At 43.4% G+C, this 19866-nt stretch overlaps 1 protein-coding gene across 2 annotated transcripts in view; it reads right to left on the bottom strand.

Moving 5' to 3' along the window:
- Positions 1 to 19866, bottom strand: part of ENTREP1 (endosomal transmembrane epsin interactor 1) — a 65869-nt gene that overhangs the window by 15523 nt on the left and 30480 nt on the right. For both annotated transcript variants that reach the window (XM_080669203.1, XM_080669204.1), the window contains exons 3-6: positions 6629 to 6739; positions 2980 to 3108; positions 1183 to 1290; positions 918 to 1051 (exon numbers count right to left, since the gene is read on the bottom strand). In XM_080669203.1, the coding sequence (XP_080525329.1) occupies positions 918 to 1051; positions 1183 to 1290; positions 2980 to 3108; positions 6629 to 6739 (482 nt within the window). The remainder of the gene's footprint in view (positions 1 to 917; positions 1052 to 1182; positions 1291 to 2979; positions 3109 to 6628; positions 6740 to 19866) is intronic.

Raw genomic sequence — 19866 nt, 5'->3', positions numbered from 1 at the left:
AATGGATTAAATGTTTGTTGAATGAATGAAGTCAATGAAGTCATTTCTTAGAGAGTTACAATTCCAGCACTTGGTAACAATCAGAGGAAGGATTACAGCATTTCATTCTTCAAATAATAATTCCTTAGAGTTAAGAAACAGATAATCAGCCCTAGCTGGTTTGGTTCAGTGGATAGAGGGTCGGTCTGTGGACCGAAGTTTCCCAGGTCAAGGGCACATACCTGGGCTGCAGGCTCCTCCCCAGCCCAGGCCCTGGTCGGGTTGCGTGCAAGAGGCAACCGAAGTGTTTCTCTCACATTGATATTTCTCTCTGTCTTTCCCTCTCTCTTCCACTCTCTCTAAAAATCAATGGAAAAATATCCTCGGGTGAGGATTTAAAAAGATATATATAAAATAAAATAAAGAAACAATCAAATTTGGAGCTAGAATTTGAAAACGACAGTAAGTCTAGCGTCTATTTTTTCTAGACCAGAGAGAAGTAATTAATAATTCATCATTTTTTAATGGCTGGGAAGAACTGCATGATTTGGGGACCTGCTGATGGTGTTATAATGAACATCAATTTGGCCTAACTGAGCACGTTTCCAGGGCAACGCAGCTCTCAATCATGTCAAATTACAGCCGTTATCTCCCTGGGTGTCAGTTTTCCTGGGAAGCTAATTGAAATTGAAAAAGTATATCCTTAGGTCAAGGTCTGACTTTTCTTTGGTTTCATGCAGTTTATCAAAGAGAGAGAGAGAGAGAGAGAGAGAGAGAGAGAGAGAGAGAGAGAGAGAGAGAGAGAGAAAGAAAGAAATTTTAAAATCCCCCCAAATAACACAACCTGTCCAGATTTAGGAGAAAAGTCCAGAGCTCCAGTCCTCCAAACTAAGAGCACCCCTCAGAGAACTGGGTGAGGTGGGGGCTTAGAAACCGACCTGCGGTTCATCCTGGGTGTGCACGAGTAAAATGTGGCGAAATAGGAAGGGGGAGGCACCGGTGGCACGAAGTCGTCGGGGTCTGGGATGCGTCCCTGCTCTTCCACTTCCTCGGCAGAAATCTGGGATTCATCCTAACGAAACAGCACCGCATTAGTCAGCAGCCTGCACCCCGGAGGCTCGGGGAGAGAAGCAATCCGCCCAGAAAAGTCCTGGGCCGGTTCCGCAGAATCACAGTTGGCGTTTCCACCTCGCAGGGACTTACGCTGCAGGACCTCCTGGCGGCAAAGATCTGGACGTAGCGAAGGGCGGCGGCCACCAAACAGACGGTGGTGGTCAGGGCGTTCAAGGCACACAGCGCAAAAAGGACTTTCTAGGACAAGGAAACAGAGACGCCACTGAGTACTTGAAAGCAGATGACCAGATGCAATATAAAAACTTGTAAAAAGAACGAATAACACTGCTGTCCCCATAATATAATTCTCATTAGAAAATTCATGTAAAGGAATTACCAGCCCCCCCAACCCCCAAAATGCTAGTGATGCCCAGCCAGGTGGCTCGGTTTGGTTGGAGCATTGTACACCCAAAACATCCTGGGTTCCATTTCCCAGTCAGGGCACATACCTAGGTTGTGGGTTTTATCTCCAGTAGGGATGGGTACAGAGGAAACTGATCAATGTTCCTCTCTCTCTTTCCTCTCTCTCTAAAATCAGTGAACATATCCTCAGGTGAGGCTTTTTTTAATGCTGGTAATTATTATGATTCACGCAATGGTGTGTACTTCTTAATTTAAAAACTTATCTTAGAAGCTTCCTGTCCCGGAAAGACCAGATACTACATGATTTCTCTCTGTAAGCAGCAGGGCACTGTCTGGAAACATTCCCTCCAAGAAAGCAGTGAGTTTCTCTTCTGAAGTTGGAGTTTCCAGTGACATCAATTCCCAGCCTCCCCCTCCCACAGCCTTGCGCCAGGATAGCTTGCTTCTGCATCTGTGGCCACTGATTCTATTTCAGGAGCTACTGGCAGAGCTGCCCAGGGCACACAACTAGGACAAGGGAGGGGGCAGGCCGCCCGAGTGTAAACAGGGCTTCTCTCCTCTAAACACACATCTCAGAATAGCAGCAAAGGAGATTCCAAGTTTCTGTTGCCACAGTCCTGGCTCCTTAGTGGGGCTTTCCCTAAGCTAAGTCCTGGCTCAGGAAGTTTGGGGGTGACTCAGCTACCAAAACTCCAGAAGCCAAAGAAAGAAGCCATTTTTACATCCTGCATAATCCAGAGAGCTGGCAGCTTCTTCCTCTGCTCAGAGATTCCTCCTCCCCCACAAATAAACTCAAAACAAAGGTCTAACTAAAGAAAGCCATGAGTGGTAGACTATCCAAAAGCTAGTACCTCCCAGCTCACCAACTGATCTTGTCACTCCCTGGGCTGATGGGCCTTAAGGCAGGACACCATTTTTATCCAATTCCCTAATAAAGGTTAATTTTGTATTTGTCTTCAACTGGGATCATTTGGTTTTAATCTCTTTTGCTTATTATAGTTGTTCCCTATTAAACAAGAGGTAAAGTGCTTGAATTTCTCCTGTGTCTTCTGGCCAATATCTCTCCTAAGTGTGTGTCCCAGAACGATAGCACTCAACAGCCCACAAGACTCACTTACACCTACCTAGGAGCATCAGAACAATGGCAAATGGGCAAGCAATTTAAAGGGTTTGCTAAAAGCTACATCATGTGCGTGTATGTGTGTATGTGTGTGTGTGTGTGTGTGTATGTGTATATATATATGTGTGTGTATATATATATACATATATATATACACACTCCTTTACATTTTTTTTACTATTTTATAATTCTTGAACACAAAGAAAGCCGTCCATACACAATGTAAGAGACACACAATAATATATGACTCTTTATGTGTTCAATTCTGTCTCTGAGTCACCGATGAGGGGTTGTTCACATCTGCTTTCAGCAGCATAACTATTTGAGGGAGGTAACAAGTAACTTTGCTTTTTTGGGGCTCTGTAGTGTTTTTATTGCTGGGATAAGGAATTCATTCAAAATACCTTAAGTAGAAGGTGAACCGCACTACAAGGCTGAACCGGGAAGAGTTTCAAGACATTTTCTTTGTCTGTGCATTTGGCTGGTTGAAATTCTTCACAACAGAAGCAAATCTTGCCTTCACCTAAGTCCACCTTAAAGGGGGAAAAGGCAGAATAATAATTTCATTATTAATAAAAAATACACAGGCTACACCATGGAGCACCAATTCTACAGAATGAGATAAGGCAGGGTTTAGGGTCAGGCAGAGTCTGTATCAGTCAGGACAGGCTTTGGTATGCTGTGCTAACAACCAGCCCCCAATTTCCAGTGGCTTAACCAAACAAGGTTATTTTTTGAACATGCCACATGTCCATTTAAGTCAGCAGGGGACTCTGCTCATCAAATTAACTTAGAGACCCAGGTTGATAGAGTATCTACCATCTCAGGATTAATCATTGCTATGCCAAAGAAATGGAGAACAGAAGATAAATTGCACATTGGCACTTAAAGTAGGGTTGTCAAATAAAATGCAAGACACCTAGTTAAATTTGAAAAAAATAATAGACCATTTTTTAGTATAAGTATGTCCCAAATATTGCATGAGACATGTTTACAGTATAAGCCAGTGGTCAGCAAACTCATTAGTCAACAGAGCCAAATATCAACAGTACAACGATTGAAATTTCTTTTGAGAGACAAATTTTTTAAACTTAAACTTCTTCTAAAGCCACTTCTTCAAAATAGACTTGCCCAGGCCGTGGTATTTTGTGGAAGAGCCACACTCAAGGGGCCAAAGAGCCGCATGTGGCTTGTGAGCCGCAGTTTGCCGACCACTGGTCTAAGTTAGCTGTTCGTTTTACATTCAAATTTAATTAATGTCCTGTCCTGTATTTTTATTTGCTAAATCTGGCAACCGTGGCATAAATCTTCCTCTTGGCGATGACACTCAACCCTTTACCTAATTTGTCCCCACTAAACTCCAAGAGGGCAAGGAAACTCAGTCTACCGTGTGCCTGTAACAAGCAGATGGTACATTTTGGTGAACAGTAGCTCTAAACCATCTGTACTTAAAGAGATCTCTTAGTTCACATCTTCAATGTTTTATTTATTTGAAGTGATAACTTCACTGATCAGAAAAAAAATTTTTTTTTCTTATTGAATGAAGATTTTTACCCTCTCTAGCCATAGTAATAAATTTCACGGTAGTTTTGAAAATTAGGAAAAAATTGACTAGGAAGCTAAAGGAAAAATTCCACTATTGGATTACACAGTTTTGGGGGGGTTTTTTGGTTTGGTTATAGTTTTTCTTTTTTTGCAAATTTATATACACACAAAATTTGCATACACAAATGTTAAGCGTACCATTTGAGGAATTTTGAGCAATGCATACACCTGTGTAACCCAAACCCTATCAACATGGAGAACATGACGATGAGAGTACGCCCCTTCCCCATCAATCCCTGCCCACACCCTTCTAAAGGCAACCAAGGTTTTGATTTTTTTCTACATAGATTAGTTTTGCCTCTTCCAGAACTCCATGGATTCCTTGTCCTTAAACTACATTGAAAGGATGTATTATTATATCAAACACTGATGCCCAGATTTTAACGTAAATGCTGCCTGTGATAAAAAGAATTACAACCAAAGTTACCTTGATGGACTCCATCATCTGTCCATTCATTCCCATTTGGTTTCTTTCCTTTCCTAGTTTGTCCACAGAGATGATCTCAGCAATGCTCTCACACCCAAGTCCACCCCCCCCCCCACACACACACACAGGCACTGAGCTGTCTGTATGTGAATTCTTCCATTCTCACATTGTTGAAGATGCATCCTAGATTCCTGCCTTCGAAGGGAAAACCACTGTGGCTATTCGGACAGGATTTCTCTAGGCTGGGTCTAGGTGGGTTGGAACTTTCCTTTCCTCTTGGGGATCGCTGGCTGTCTCTTGGCCCCTCTTCCATAATTAAATTCTGCAGGTAAATATTACTCTCAAAGGTCTTCCTCCTTTAAAGTCTCCAGCTGGGAGCTCCCTGTTTCAGTGCAGGCAGCACTGTTTAGTAGTAACAAACAGGCAGCTAACAGAGATGATACATTCTGTGTGTGTCTCCATTCTGCCCATGTACACAAGGCCCTCTCCTCCCCAAGCAGGACCCCAGCTCACTTTTTCCAACACGACACAGTATTTCTGTAATTCTCAAGATCATATCGAAGGATTATACCTCCCTCAGGTAAGACGAGATGTCATTTTATAAAGTCCTCCCTTCCCACAAGTCCATTCTTGATACAAGGCATTCCGTTAAGAGAGAAACCAGGCCTATATGGGCTACACACACGGCTGCATTATTCACACAACGCCCGACATTCAAATATACAGAAACCTTTGGGGTGAGCCAGTGTGGACGGCAAAATTTTCCAGATGTATGAAGGTTAATCCCTTTAAACAAGACTATTTGAAAGTTTAATCACTCTGCAAATAATGATGAATATCAATGACCATGCCCAGCTGGTACAAGAAACCCGCAGGCTCTGTGCAAAATAATTCTAGACAACTGTGCCTTCTGTATTCTGTGTTCTCCCTGGTCCTGATCCTTCACCTCCCCTCCTAATCCCATCTCTGCCCAAGGTTTCTAAAAACGTACCTTAACTTCTCCTCAATCTCTTTAACCTACCTCCACAAACCTGGTCAAGTCTCCCCAAGCCTAAGTGAACAACATCCATTCTTCAACCTTGACACTGGCTGTTAGATCTACTCCTTCCTCCCGCCATCAACCAGTACTGTGGTTCTCAACCCTCGCTGCACATCAGAATCTTCTGGGAAGCTGCCTAAAAAGTGGCGATGCATCTTTAGCAACTAAGGAACTGCCACCTAAAGTAAGGAGGAGATCTCACGTCAGTCCCAGGAGACTGGCAAAAAATGAAAGACACTTGTTGCTGGAGGAGGGTCACTGGAGAAATGTGAGCTGAAGCCCTTTATTACAGGAACTGCTATACATTTTAAATTAAAAGTATTTATTTAGGAAGTTTTTTTATGAAGTTAGACATACATTTATTTCACAACCCAGCAGTTCTACCTGTGTGTGTATATATATTTACTCAAGAGAAATAAAACCAGGCCCACAAAAAACATAACTATACAAAAATATTTTTGAAAAATTCAGAGATGGTACAGGTCCACGAGCTCTTATACTCAATTCTGAAACCTTAAAAGTTTCTGTTACAGCCGCTGTCCCAGATTCCACTGGGGTGCTACAGAATAAACAGTCTATATGTCACATTTATCTTCTAAAAATTGGGAAAACTCTGAAATCTGAAATACCCCTTGCCTCCCAAGGTTGTGGATAAAGGCCTGCTGACTTGTATTCTGATAATACCCATTTTTCCTCTTTATATGAGAGCAGATAAATACTGACAGTCAGTACCTAATCCACCAGTTAACTAACGATGCACTGAATTACTGGGGCTTGGGGTTCTGCTGGCTGGCCCCTGCCTAGAACAAAATAACTGACAGCCTGAGTAAAATAATTAGCAGACAGCTTCCTTTTACCAACTTCAGGTTTCACTTTAAGAGGCTGCCTGGTGCATCCATGCTGCCAGCTACACACTGGCACCCAATGTGAGCCAGACAGGCGGGGTCAGCCCGGTGCACAGTGGCGTTTCGGGACTGCTTACCAAATCACACCTGGGCACGCTGGACACGAACTGGGCCCCTTGGCAGCCCAGGATAAACCCAGCTAGATTTAAGAGGACACAGACCACAGAGAGCAGCACGAAGAGGTTGACCTGAAATGGCAAGAAAATAGGTAGTTAGAAAAAGATGGCAGCTAAATTCAGAGAGGGTTTTATCTAAATAAAACAAACTCACATTCTCTTCCTAGAGGAAGCATTTTTTTTAAAAGTCAGACCATGGTTTTAGTTTTAAAAACTCCCCCCCCCCCCCACACTTTTAGAATGTTTAAAATGTGCTCAGGAATGCCAGTGCATTTCAAATGTTCTCAATAATTTCATGTCCCTATTTCCGCCCCCCCCCCCCCCTTTTCAGATAAGGGAGTTCTGCCCCTATCTTTTATCTGTACAATGCAATAAGCAATAGTGATGTTCTCATGTTCTCCTTGAGCCGTTGTTATTTTCCTGAGTTTGCAGAATCAATGATAAGTAGACAAATGGAGAATTCTAGAATGTAAATGGAACCCAGGGAAATCAAGAAGCTCAGAGCCATTACTAGCCAGAAATTGCAGTAGACACGTGAAAATAAAGATGAGCCCTTTTTCAGTTCTGAGTGACACGGGCTGCGCCTCTCCTGATAAGATTGGAATTTCCCTCGGTTGCCCCTCAAACCCTTCGCCCAATCAGCAGTCAGACAGAGTGGCACCAGTAACCACTGCTGTATCTACCACAACATCAGAGGCTTTGAAAAGAAAGCACACCACTAATCTTCATGCCTAAGGCTCAGCAGCAGCAGATATAGAATGGGTGAGAGTCCATCACCCAACGCTAGACCCCAAACTCCATCATTAAAATCTTAAATCCAGCTCATCAAATGACTCCACTTAAACAGTCAACAGGCAAGCCCCAGACTGGGAGAAAATATATCATGCCTATGTTGAACAAAGAACCTTTTCCAGAATATACAAATTACTCCTCAGCTCAAAACAGAAAGGCAGACAACCCAAAGTAAAAATTGGGCAGGTGCTCTCTCTCCCAGGGGCATGCCTGCCCGTGCCTTCCCCTTCCCCTTCCCTTACCCCTCCCTGCCCCAGGCACGTTATCATTAGCTAAAACAAACAAACAAAACTGGGCAAAAGACTGGAACATGTATTTAACGTAAGAAGATAAAGGACTGGCCAATAAGAGCATGAAAATGTGTCAACATCATTAATGATCATGAATGCAAATTAAAACTATAATGGGATACCACTTTACACCAACAAGAATCCTATCTAATAAAAGAGTAATATGCAAATTGACCATCACTCCAAGACACAAGATGGCCGCCCCCATATGGACACAAGATGGCCACCACAAGATGGCTGGCAGGGAAGGGCAATTGTGGGCAGTTGGGGTGACCAGGCCGGCAGAGGAGGGCAGTTGGGGGAGACCAGGCCATCAAGGGAGGGCAGTTGGGGGGACCAGACCTGCAGGGGAGGGCAGTTGGGGGGACCAGGCCTGCAGGGGAGGGCAGTTAGGGGTGACCAAGCCATCAAGGGAGGGCAGTTGGGGGGGACCAGGCCTGCAGGGGAGGGCAGTTGTGGGGAGGCAGACCTGCAGGGGAGGGCAGTTGGGGGGGCAGACCTGCAGGGGAGAGCAGTTGGGGGGGCAGACCTGCAGGGGAGAGCAGTTGGGGGGGGACCAAGCCTGCAGGTAGGGCTGTTGGGGGGGGACCAGGCCTGTAGGGGAGGGCAGTTGGTGGGGGGACCAGGCCTGCAGGGGAGGGAAGTTGTGGGCAATCAGGCCACCAGAGAGGGCAGTTGGGGGGAACCAGGTCTGCAGGGGAGGGCAGTTGTGGGCAATCAGGCCAGCAGGGAGGGCAGTTAGGAGTGACCGGGCAGGCAGAGGAGGGCAGTTGTGGGGGGCCCAGGCCTGTAGGGGAGGGCAGTTAGGGGTGACCAGGCCAGCAGGGGAGGGCAGTTAGGGGTGACTAGGCCGGCAGGGGAGGGCAGTTAGGGGCAATCCGGCCGGCTGGGGAGCAGTTAGGCGTCAATCAGGCTGGCAGGGGAGTGGTTAGGGGGTGATCAGGCTGGCAGGCAGAAGCAGTTAGGGGCAATCAGTCAGAGTCAGGTGAGCGGTTGGGAGCCAGCAGTCCTGGATTGTGAGAGGGATGTCCGACTGCCCGTTTGGGCCCAATCACACCGGGATCAGGCCTAAACGGGCGGTCAGATATCCCTCAAGGGGTCCCAGATTGGAGAGGGTGAAGGCTGGGCTGAGGCCCCCCTCCCCGGAGCATGAATTTCGTGCACCAGGCCTCTAGTGGTTAAAATAAAAAAGATGGACAACAGTAAGTGTTGGTGAGAATGAGGAGTGCATCGACACTCAGACATCGCCTGTCTGGGTACAAAATGTACCACCACTTTAGAAAACTGTATTTCAATTGCTTAGAAATTAAATATAAATCTCCCATGCAGAGGAATTCCAAATAATTTATGGGGATACTCTACCCTCAACTCCCTACACCATAAATGTGGGCTGAAAAGGATCGAGAAGTAACTTTCCAGGGGGGAAACCTGACAAACACAGTATCAACCAGGTGACCAAGGTTAACATCACTAATACATCCTACTGATGGTATGCACCCTTCATATGATATGATGAAAATGGCGTTCTACCTCTGTGGTCTTCCTCCCCAACATTCATAATAACCTCCATCTGTTCATGAGAAAAACAGCCGACAATCTCAACTGAGGCACGTTCTACCAAGTGCCTGACAAGGACTCCTCAAAACAGTGGAGAACATCGAAATCAAGGAAAGTCTAAGAAACTTTCACAGACATGACAACGAAATGTAACAAGGTGTCCTGGGTGGGATCCTGGACAGAGAAAGGACGATAGGTATAAGCTAAGGAAAGCTGGAGAGTATATATTTTAGTTGATAATGACGTACCAATATTGGCTCATTAATTGTGACTAATGTACCTTTAGTTCATTCATTGTGTCAATACTAGAGAAAACTGAAAAAGGGGGGTCATCTGTAATACTCTCAACTGTAATGATTTAAAAAATAATAGGGGAGACTGGGTATGAGGATATAGAACCTCTCTGTACTATCTTTACAAAATTTCTGTAAATCTAAAACTATTCTAAAATACAATTTTAATTTTTAAAATTTCTGAATATATGTACCTACCATATGACCTGCAATTCCACTCCTAGAAATAGACCCAGAGAAATAAGTGCAACTGCCCACAAAAGGACTTACAGAAGCTATTTACAACACCTTTATTCATATTAGACCAAAAAAATAAAAGGAACTCAAATATCCAACAACAGGAGAATAGACAGTGGAATACTTCCAGCAATAACTTGAACCATGAGTATTTTATGATACTTATATATCAGGTAGCTTGATGCAAAAGGCATTTTGTTCTTCAAGTCAGTATTTGGAATTCAACTCAAATCTGACCTTTTGCAATTGTGCCTTCTGTTCATTCCAGATTTCAATTAAATGACCCTATAAAAAAAATATTTGTGAAAAAAAAATATTTGTGGAGCCTGAGGCTATCAAGAAGAAACAACATCTTCAATTTGCCTATTCCTACCTGCTAAAAGTTCCTCATAATCCCCATCACATAATAGCCTTAAATAATTATGCCTGTAACCGCTTGGTATTATTCAATGTCTTTTTTTTTTAATTTAATTTAATTTTTTTAATTGTTTGAAGTATTACAAATAGTAGTACATATGTCTCCTTTTTTTTTCCCCATTGACCTCCCCCCGGCTTCCCCTACCCCCCAGTACATGCCTTTACCTGCCCCCCACCCCCGCCAGTGTCTTGTATCCATTGGTTATGTTTATATGCATGCATACAAGTCCTTCGGTTGATCTCTTACAGTGCCCCCCGCAACCTCCCCTGCCTTCCCGCCGTAGTTTGATAGTCTGTTCAATGCTTCTTTGCCTCTGTATTTTTTCCCCATTTCTTTCCTTTAAAAAAATCTTGCCTCTGCAGACTAGAAATAAACATATAATAACAAAAAATGTTTGAGTCCCAATTTCAATGTCCAACAGTTCTGAGTCCCCGTTTCAATGTCAAACAGTTCCTTATGTGTACATGTCAGCAATGATATCTGGATGGTGGGCACATGGTGGCAATGCAGGTCCAACCCGCTCTGGTTTGGTCCTAGGCAACCTGCTGCGACGCACAGCTGCTGACTGCTAGCGTGGCAAGGCGTCGTCAGCGTCTTCCATCTCTGGACTGTTTCTCCTCTTGTCTTCGTGATTGGAGCAGACCTGTCAATTCCTCTCTGTTGCAGGAATCCACATGGTCTTAGAGTTGTTTTCAGCTGTGCCTCCTTTGCCAATTCGGGCTGGATTCCACTCGTTTCAGCTGCTCCCTCTATTTGCTCCGGGACAAGGCTCAGGACACGTCCGTCTATTCCGCCGCCATTTTGTCTCTCCCAATGTCTTTTTTGATACAATAAATAGGTTGACCTTTCCCACTGCCCAGCACTTTTATTTTGCTTATTTCCCTAGTGCTCCAAGCTCAAGATGCAACTAAAACTCAACTATGCATGTTTAAATTGTTCCAGTAATCACATAGAGTAGTTAAAAAATGAATAGCTTTAAAATGATGAGTTGAACATAAGCATTTAGTCCTACTAATTCCTGAAAGCACATTAAAATGGCAGTAAAAGAAAAATTTTAAATGCAGAAATACATAAAAACAAAGCAAATGGGGAAAGAGCAATAGCATTTTAGAAGCTAGAAAGCCATGGGCAAGTGCGAATTGACTCAGTCCTGAGAAAAGTGAATCACACAATAGCAATGAGGAAAGCCAAAACTTAATAGGATTTACTCCTCAGAATCTTCAAATGTTCTTACGGCTGCATATACTTCTGGAAAAGAAAGTAAACCTAAAAAGAGGACTGTTCAAGAGCCTAAGAAGCGATTAGAAAATGGTACAACCACTGTGAAAAACTATTAGCAGTTTCTAATGAAGTTAAACAGACACCATCCTATACTCAAGACAAATCAATGTATATGTCCACAAGAAGACACACAAGAATGTTTGCAGCAATGGATTCACACTAACCAAAACCTGGAAACAATGCAAAGGTCCCAAGAATAGGAGAATGGATGAACAGATTATGTATATTCATAAATGGAGTAAAACTCTGTGCTATGGCCTGAATGTTTGTATCCTATCCCCCATATATGTTGAAATCCTAACCCCCAAGATGATGGTATTAGGAGGTGGGGCCTTTGGGAGATTAATGGGATTAGTGGATGTGTGTGTGTGTGTGTGTGTGTGTGTGTGTTTCTATTTAAATATCAAAAGCTCATCAAATTCCTCATGAGGAAAAACTCAAAGGCTTTGAATTTTAAAAACTCATATTTTTTTTTTATTCTTGACACATTTTTTTAATTGATTGGAGAGGTCGGGGGCGGGGTGAGAGAGAGAATAGGGAAGAATGGGAGGGAGGGAGGGGAGATCTGAAACCTTGGCATATCAGGATGATGCTCTAACCCAGTGGTCGGCAAACCGCGGCTCGCGAGCCAGCCGCGGTTTGCCGCTCTGTTGACTAATGAGTTTGCCGACCCCTGCTCTAACCAACTGAGCTATCTGGACAACAGTGCGGTGATTGCCGGAGGGGGTAGGGGTGGAGGGAAGTGGGGGAGGGTAGAGGGTGAATAAATGGTGATGGACTGAGACTTGATGTGGGGTGGTGAAAGCACAATACAATGTACAGGTGATGTGTTGTAGACTGTGCACGTGAAACTTGTATAATTTTGTTAGCCAGTGTCACCCCAATAAATTCAATAAAAAATAAAAAAAAATACTGTTTCAGAATTATTTTCTTTCACAATGTCATTCATTTTTGTAATTTCCTAAGAAAATATCACTGGTACTCATTTAATCACTATGCCTTCCCTGCTTGCCCGCTCCCCCACCCCAATGCAGTCTTTCATACTGCTCAAAACAAATGTAAAACAATATACACTTTCTCCAGTGGGGCACAAAATTTGACCAAGGACCCTAACACATAGGTGGTCTTAAATAATACTGAATGAATGAATCCCACAATCACTCAGTGAACAAATGAAAGAAAAATCGATACTTTATGGTAAACACTACATGGGGGTGTCATGCGTTCTTACTAATATTCTGGAACATCTACAGGCAGGCCCTGAAAGGCAAGCACCGAATCCACTACCATTGCTTGTATGAAAATGGTTGCCACCTTTGCTCTGGTGGGAACTCACCACTTCCTGAGGAAGAAAGATGGGAAGGATTGTAGGGGGCAGCAGTGGGGCCGGGGGCGGGGGGAGGACAAAGCAGCCTGTCCTTAGAATTCAGGTTACACTTTCCCTTTAAAACAAGAACGCCGTGTGACCTGGCTGGCATTTTAACTTCTGTGTTTTTTGGAGACATAGAGTCCAAGCTCCAAACCACTGATTAGTCACTGATAAGACAAATGGATAAGACAAATTCCACAGAACCCATGACAGTTCATATAACTGCTTATTTGACTCTTAACATTTAAAATTTTAACCTCGGTTTGGGGAAGTATTTTAATACAAAGATGTAGAATCCTGAGCAAAGTTATCTGAATACAACACAATGACACTGAGGGGGGTGGGGAATGAGGACAGGACACCATACTCAGACTTTTCTGAAGTAGTTTAACAAAAATGAATGTTTCTGATTGACCCCCCAGCACCACGGAAACCAACAAAACATAGTAAATCACAGTCACTCAAAAGCCCAGACTCTGGCTGCTTGGAACCTGTTTTGGGAGCTCACACAGGCACTGACTTGGTTTGTCTGTGTGGCTTTAATCCTCAGATCCCAAGAGAACTTACTCCCGTTGACACCCCTGAAACGTCTTCCAGAAACTTGGCAGGCATATCACTAACATTCAGACTGCTTCTTGCCAGCAAGCCAAACACAGGCTCACGGCTGCGGACAGAACCAGCTGTCTCTCTTTCCTCTCAAAGATGCTAAGTGTCAGATTTACTCAGGTTGTGCTTGTCCTGAAGTTAAAGTGTTTAAAATATATTTCCAATTGCTTTTTCAATGGGAGAAGGCTTCTTCCCCACTCCACTAAATCTTCATCCGTTGGAGAACAGTTTCAAGATGAGTCACTAATTCTGGTGAAAATGTACAGGTCTCAGGGGTTACTTTCCCGTCTCCGTGCGTGTGAAAGGGGAATTCTGTCCTGCCAGGACTCTTCGCCCTGATCTCTTGCACCTCCCCCGTCTCCCAGGGCTCCCTTCCAGCTCATCGCCCCTCATTTCTTAGGAAAAGTGACTTTTCTCATGAGCTAAGCAATCGGGCGTAAGAAAAAAGGGGAGGTCCTTAGCATGTGCCTGGCTCTGTAATTCCCCAATACAGCTTAGCTCTGCCATCCCTAAATTAACAGGTTCTTGTCAGGAATGAGACTGCGACCAGGAGACTAACATCCGAATGAGAATCTCAAAAGAAATAATCAGAGGATGACATGACACATCAGATCTGCTATACAAATCAGGTGAAAGGGTCAGGAATGTGGTCCAGTATGGCCCTCAGGAATCAGCTGGCAGAAGTAAAGTTGGATTTGAAGATAAGGAAGAAAACAGAAAGTTAGGTTTAAACAAAACTGCTGACCTATGATTCTTGATACTCTACTCTCTTTACTCCATTATTCTTTTTTTCCTTTTCTTTGTACTTCTCTAATTTGTGTTCTGTTCTTGCTTCTGGCCTCTTCTCTGCTGTGGTTAGCTTCTCAAGACTCAGCAGGTTAAAGAGTCAGACCTTATGATTCCCCAACAATGAAGATCACAGCTCTTGAGAACAATCTCCGAATATGTCTGCCATGAAGTCCTTCCCTCTCTGTACTCGCAAGCTGTTCACATTGTATGTGAAGTCCAATACATACAATGGAATATTCTCCAGCCTTAAAAAGGAAGCACTGACACATACTACAATGGGAATGAACCTTGGGAACAGTATGCTAAATGAAATAAGCCAGACACAAAAGGATGATTATACTTATACTAGAGGCCTGGTGCACGGAATTCGTGCACTCGGGGGATAGGGGGTCCCTCAGCCTGGATTGTGAGAGGGCGCAGGCCAGGCTGAGGGACCCTACCAATGCACGATGCATGATCGGGGCCGGAGAGGGATGCGGGAGGTTGGCCCAAGGGGAGGGACTGCGTAAAGGCTCCAGGGCGTGTCTGGCCCGTCTTGCTCAGTCCTGATCAGCTGGACCCCAGCAGCAAGCTAACCTACTGGTCGGAGTGTCTGCCCCCTGGTGGTCAGTGCACATCATAGTGACTGGTCGACTGCCCCCTGGTGGTCAGTGCAAGTCATAGCTAGCGGTTGAATGGCCTTAGCATATCATTGGCATATTACGCTTTGATTGGTTGAACGGAGAACCGGACACTTAGCATATTAGGCTTTTATTATATAGGATGAGGTCAAATTTATAGAGACAGACAGTGGAATGGTGGTCAGTTGGGGAGGGGGAAAGGGAGTTATTGCTGAATGGGTACAGAGATTTTATTGGGGATTATTTAAAAAATGAATAGTGGTGATGGTTATACAGCATTGTGAATGCACATAATGCCACTGAACTGTACACTCAAAATGGTAAAAATGGTCATTTTTATTTTATGTGTATTTTATCAAAAAATTTAAAAATCGCCCTAACTGGTTTGGCTCAGTGGATAGAGCGTCGGCCTGTGGACTCAAGGGTCCCAGGTTTGATTCTGGTCAAGGGCATGTACCTTGGTTGCGGGCACATCCCCAGTAGGGGGTGTGCAGGAGGCAGCTGATCGATGTTTCTCTCTCATCAATGTTTCTAGCTCTCTATCCCTCTCCCTTCCTCTCTGTAAAAAATCAATAAAATATGTTTTAAAAAAATTTAAAAATCACACATAAAATTAAACAAAAAGGAAAAGAAAGGAAGGAAAAGAGATGAAGTCCAATTTCTGTTTCCCTTCCCCTTGATTCTAAGCTGGCTGTAGGAACTTGTTTGATCAACAGAAAGTGGTGCAAGTGACATTCTGGGACACACAAAGCTGGATTGTCAGAAGCCTGGGCCTCTGGGCCACCTGGAACACTCTTCTGAGACACTCCCTCTCAGATCCTAACCACCATGCTGGGGGCAATTACATGGACAGGTCACACGTTCATGTTTTAGTCAACAGCCCTTACTGAGCACTCAGACATGTGTTTTATGCATATTAAAATAGTTAAGGATGAAATGTTGTGAAGGCTGGGTTTTATTTCAAAACAACCCAATGGCAAGGGAAAAGAGAAATGGTTAGGGGTGTAGATGAGACAAAGCTGAACAACTGTTAATGATTATAGCAGCTGAGCAATGGGTACAAGGTGTTTGTGTGTTTCTCTGTGATTAGAAGTGCATTTGAAATTTACCATATCAAAAGCAGAAGGAAGAGGAGAAAATGGAAGAGAAGAAGGAAAGAAATGAGTAGGAAGAGGAGAAAGAGAAGAAGAGGAAAAGGAAAGGAGAGAGGGGAGAAGAAGAAATAAACCAATTTGACTTATCTCTTCATAAAAAAGAGGCAGGAAGAATATTTTAGAACACAAAAGACTAAAGACAAAATAATCAAAGGAAATGACTGAACCTTGACAGGACCCTAGGTTGTGTTTTTTTAATGGAACTAGATTACACAGGTGTATTCACTTTTTGATGATACATCAATCTGTACACATATGCATACAGAAATGCACACAAATCATACTTTAGTTAAAAAGCTTTTTGATTAAGAAAAAGTTATACAACATTTTAGAGTGACTGAGGAAATTTAAATAAGAGATGAATATTAAATGACATTAAGAAATTACTGATCATTTTCTTAGCTGTCATAATGTTATTATGTGAGATAGAAGAATGTCTTATTTTTAGGATAGAATGCCTCCTTAAGATTATACACCCTAGCCGGTTTGGCTCAGTGGATAGAGTGTCGGTCTGTGGACTGAAGGGTCCCAGGTTCAATTCCGGTCAAGGACATGTACCTTGGTTGCGGGCATATCCCCAGTAGGGGGTGTGCAGGAGGCAACTGATCGATGTTTCTCTCTCATTGATGTTTCAAACTCTCTATCCCTCTCCCTTCCTCTCTGTAAAAATATCAATAAAATATATTTAAAAAATAAAAAATAAAGTTTCTAAAAAGAAAAAGAATATAGAGGTAATGGTGGTTAAATGGAACTGTTGAAGACATTTTTATAGTTGTGATGCACAATGTAACTTAAATAAGCGCTTCTATCAAAGTATTCCTTCAGTGAAATGTGTACAGTTTACTGCCCATGATGAGCAAAAAATAAATATTTATCATTGGGCTTATTTGAATGATTAGAATGAGACCCAATGCCCATATCATAAGAGTTCAGTTATCTCCAGTGCCGGCTTCACCCTGTTAGAGTAAGTCACATGCTGGGAGTGTGAACATCAGGGGGTGGCTTATTATCCAGTCTATCTTACCCTTAATCTGTTCACAGATATTTATTTACTAATGATTTTTTTCATAAGAGTTATTTGACAGGAAAATGAAGTGTTTGCTCTTCATTTACTAAATATTTGTAAACTCGAGTTATTCAACAAAATAAAATTCCACTGTTTTAATGTTTCTGGGGGGGAAAAGAATATAGGGGGAAAGTACCATGAAATCTGAAACTCTGAAATACTTCAAATTAAAATCCCTTATTTATGTGTAGACATAGCAAATATGGCAAAATGTTAACAGCTACAGAATCCAAGTGGAAGGTATATGAGAATTCGCTGGGTTATTTGCTCAATATTCCTGTAAGTTTTAGACTTTTCCTGATAAAACATTGAAAAAATATTGAAGAGACTTTTTTCAGGTGCACAAGTAACAGAGTAGAAGCATTTGCCTACCAGCTCCTACTAGTGAACTTCTTTCTAAAATAGCTGGATAATCTGCCTGGAGGTGCAAAGTTCCCAGTGGAGTATTCATTACAGAGTCAAATCTTCTTTTTGGCAAAGCAGGGTCATCTGTCTGCTCCTCTCAAGCACACCCTGAGATAAAGCCTCGCCATCACTAAGGCCCATCAGCTGCACAGAGCTCCAGGCAGCCCTCCCTCACAGACGAGTCTGCTGTGGAAACAGACCCACACAAGCAAGGTAGTGATGAAGAGCATGGACTCTAGAGGCAGATCAACTGACACTGCACCCCAACACTTCCACTTCTAACTATGCAACCTTGGGGAAATTACTTAACCTCTCTGTGCCTCAGTTTCTTCAGAATGAGGACACTAGTAACACTTCATAGTCCAGTGGGCTAGTACATGCATCTCAGTTATGCGTTTTTTATTATTACAGACTACAAATATTACCAATCTAGTTCTTAAATCATAATTAGACCCCGCCCCACCACCCGCAGGAAGAAAACATAGATTACTCAGAAAGTATAAAAGGAAAAATATGTGTTTAACCTGTATCTTCAAAGAGATAAGGGAAATCACAGCATGCATAAAACAAGAATAGCTGCTATGTAAAAGATAATCAGAGATCCAAAAATAGTTCCGGAACATTAAAGGATATAATTATCAAACACTTCAATGGAATGGCAGAAGAAAAATTAAGAAAATACCTAGAATCCTATATAATAAAAGAGTAATATGCAAATTGACCGTCCCTCCGCTACACCCACCAGCCCATCAGGAGCGAGTATGCAAATTAATCCAACCAAGATGGCTGTGGCCACGGAGCGAGCAGGAGGCTTGGGTTTCCCTGGCAATGGAGGAAGCCAAGCTTCCTGCACACCCTGGCAAGCCCAGGCCTCTGCTCAAGGCTAAAAAGTTTCAATTATAGAAGATAAATAAATCCCAACAAAAATGGTTGCGGCCACAGAGCAAGCAGGAGGCTTGCGTTTCCCCGGCGATGGAGGAAGCCAAACTTCCTGGCTGGCCCTGGCCTCTGCTCAAGGCTACAAAGTTTCAAATATAGAAGATAAATAAATCCCAGATCCCAGGGCCTCTGCTTGGGTTGCCGGGGGGCGTGGCCAGCCTGCAAACCACCACAGGCCCCTCGCTCAGGCCACCCCATGCCCCAAGGGAACCCCCACCCTGATCCGGGACACCCTTCAGGGCAAACCAGCTGGCCCCACCCGTGCACCAGGCCTCTATCCCATCTAATAAAAGAGTAATATGCAAACTGACCATCACTCCAACACACAAGGTGGCTTCCCCAATGTGGTCAAAGATCCTGCCCCCATGTGGACACAAAATGGCCACCACAAGATGGCCAGCAGGGGAGGGCAGTTGGGAGGGATCAGGCCTGCAGGGGAGGGCAGTTAGGGGTGACCAGGCCTGCAGGGGAAGGCAGTTAGGGGCAATCAGGCTGGCAGGGGAGCAGTTAGGCATCAATCAGGCTGGCAGGGGAGTGGTTAGGGGGTGATCAGGCTGACAGGCAGAAACGGTTAGGGGCAATCAGGAAGGCAGGCAGGCGAGCAGTTGGGAGCCAGCAGTCCTGAATTGTGAGAGGGATGTCCGGCTGCCCCTTTAGGCCTGATCCCGGAAGGATTAGGATCGGACCTTAATGGGCAGCCGGACATCCCTCGAGGGGTCCCAGATTGGAGAGGGTGCAGGCTGGGCTGAGGGACACACACCCCCGTACACAAATTTCGTGCACCGGGCCTCTAGTATAAATATAAAAGACAAAGAAATAGAAAATATGAGACTTTGAAAAGTTAAGAACCAAAGAGCCTCAATTCATGAGGTCAAACATCTGATTAGATGTTCTACGAAAAGAAGAGCAGAGCAAATTGAGGGAAGGAATTAATCAAACAATTTTAAAAATTGCTCAGTGTGAAGAAACATGTCTTCAAAATAAAAGAAATCCAATACTGGATCAGGGACCTAGATATAAACTAATACAATAAAACTCATAGAAGAAAATATGAGGAAATTCTTCGTGACCTTGGCTTAGACCAGCCTTCTTAAAGATGGTAGTACAGCCACAATAAATAAATAAACAAACTGGATTTCATCAAAATTAAAAACTTTCGTGCTTCAAAGGACACCATCAAAAAAGTAAAAAGACAACCCACAGAATGAGAGACAATATTTACAAATAATTTATGTGACAAGGAACTTGTAATAAAAACACAAATAATCTAATTTAAAAATGAGCAAAGGATCTGACTAGACATTTCTCCAAAGAAGACATGCAAATGCCAATCAGCACATGAAAAGATGCTCAACATCAAATCAAAACCACAATGAGATACTG

The sequence above is a fragment of the Plecotus auritus genome, assembly GCF_963455305.1.
Source record: "Plecotus auritus genome assembly, chromosome: 5".
Taxonomy (NCBI): domain Eukaryota; kingdom Metazoa; phylum Chordata; class Mammalia; order Chiroptera; family Vespertilionidae; genus Plecotus; species Plecotus auritus.
This window is presented reverse-complemented; position numbering and strand designations above follow the sequence as displayed.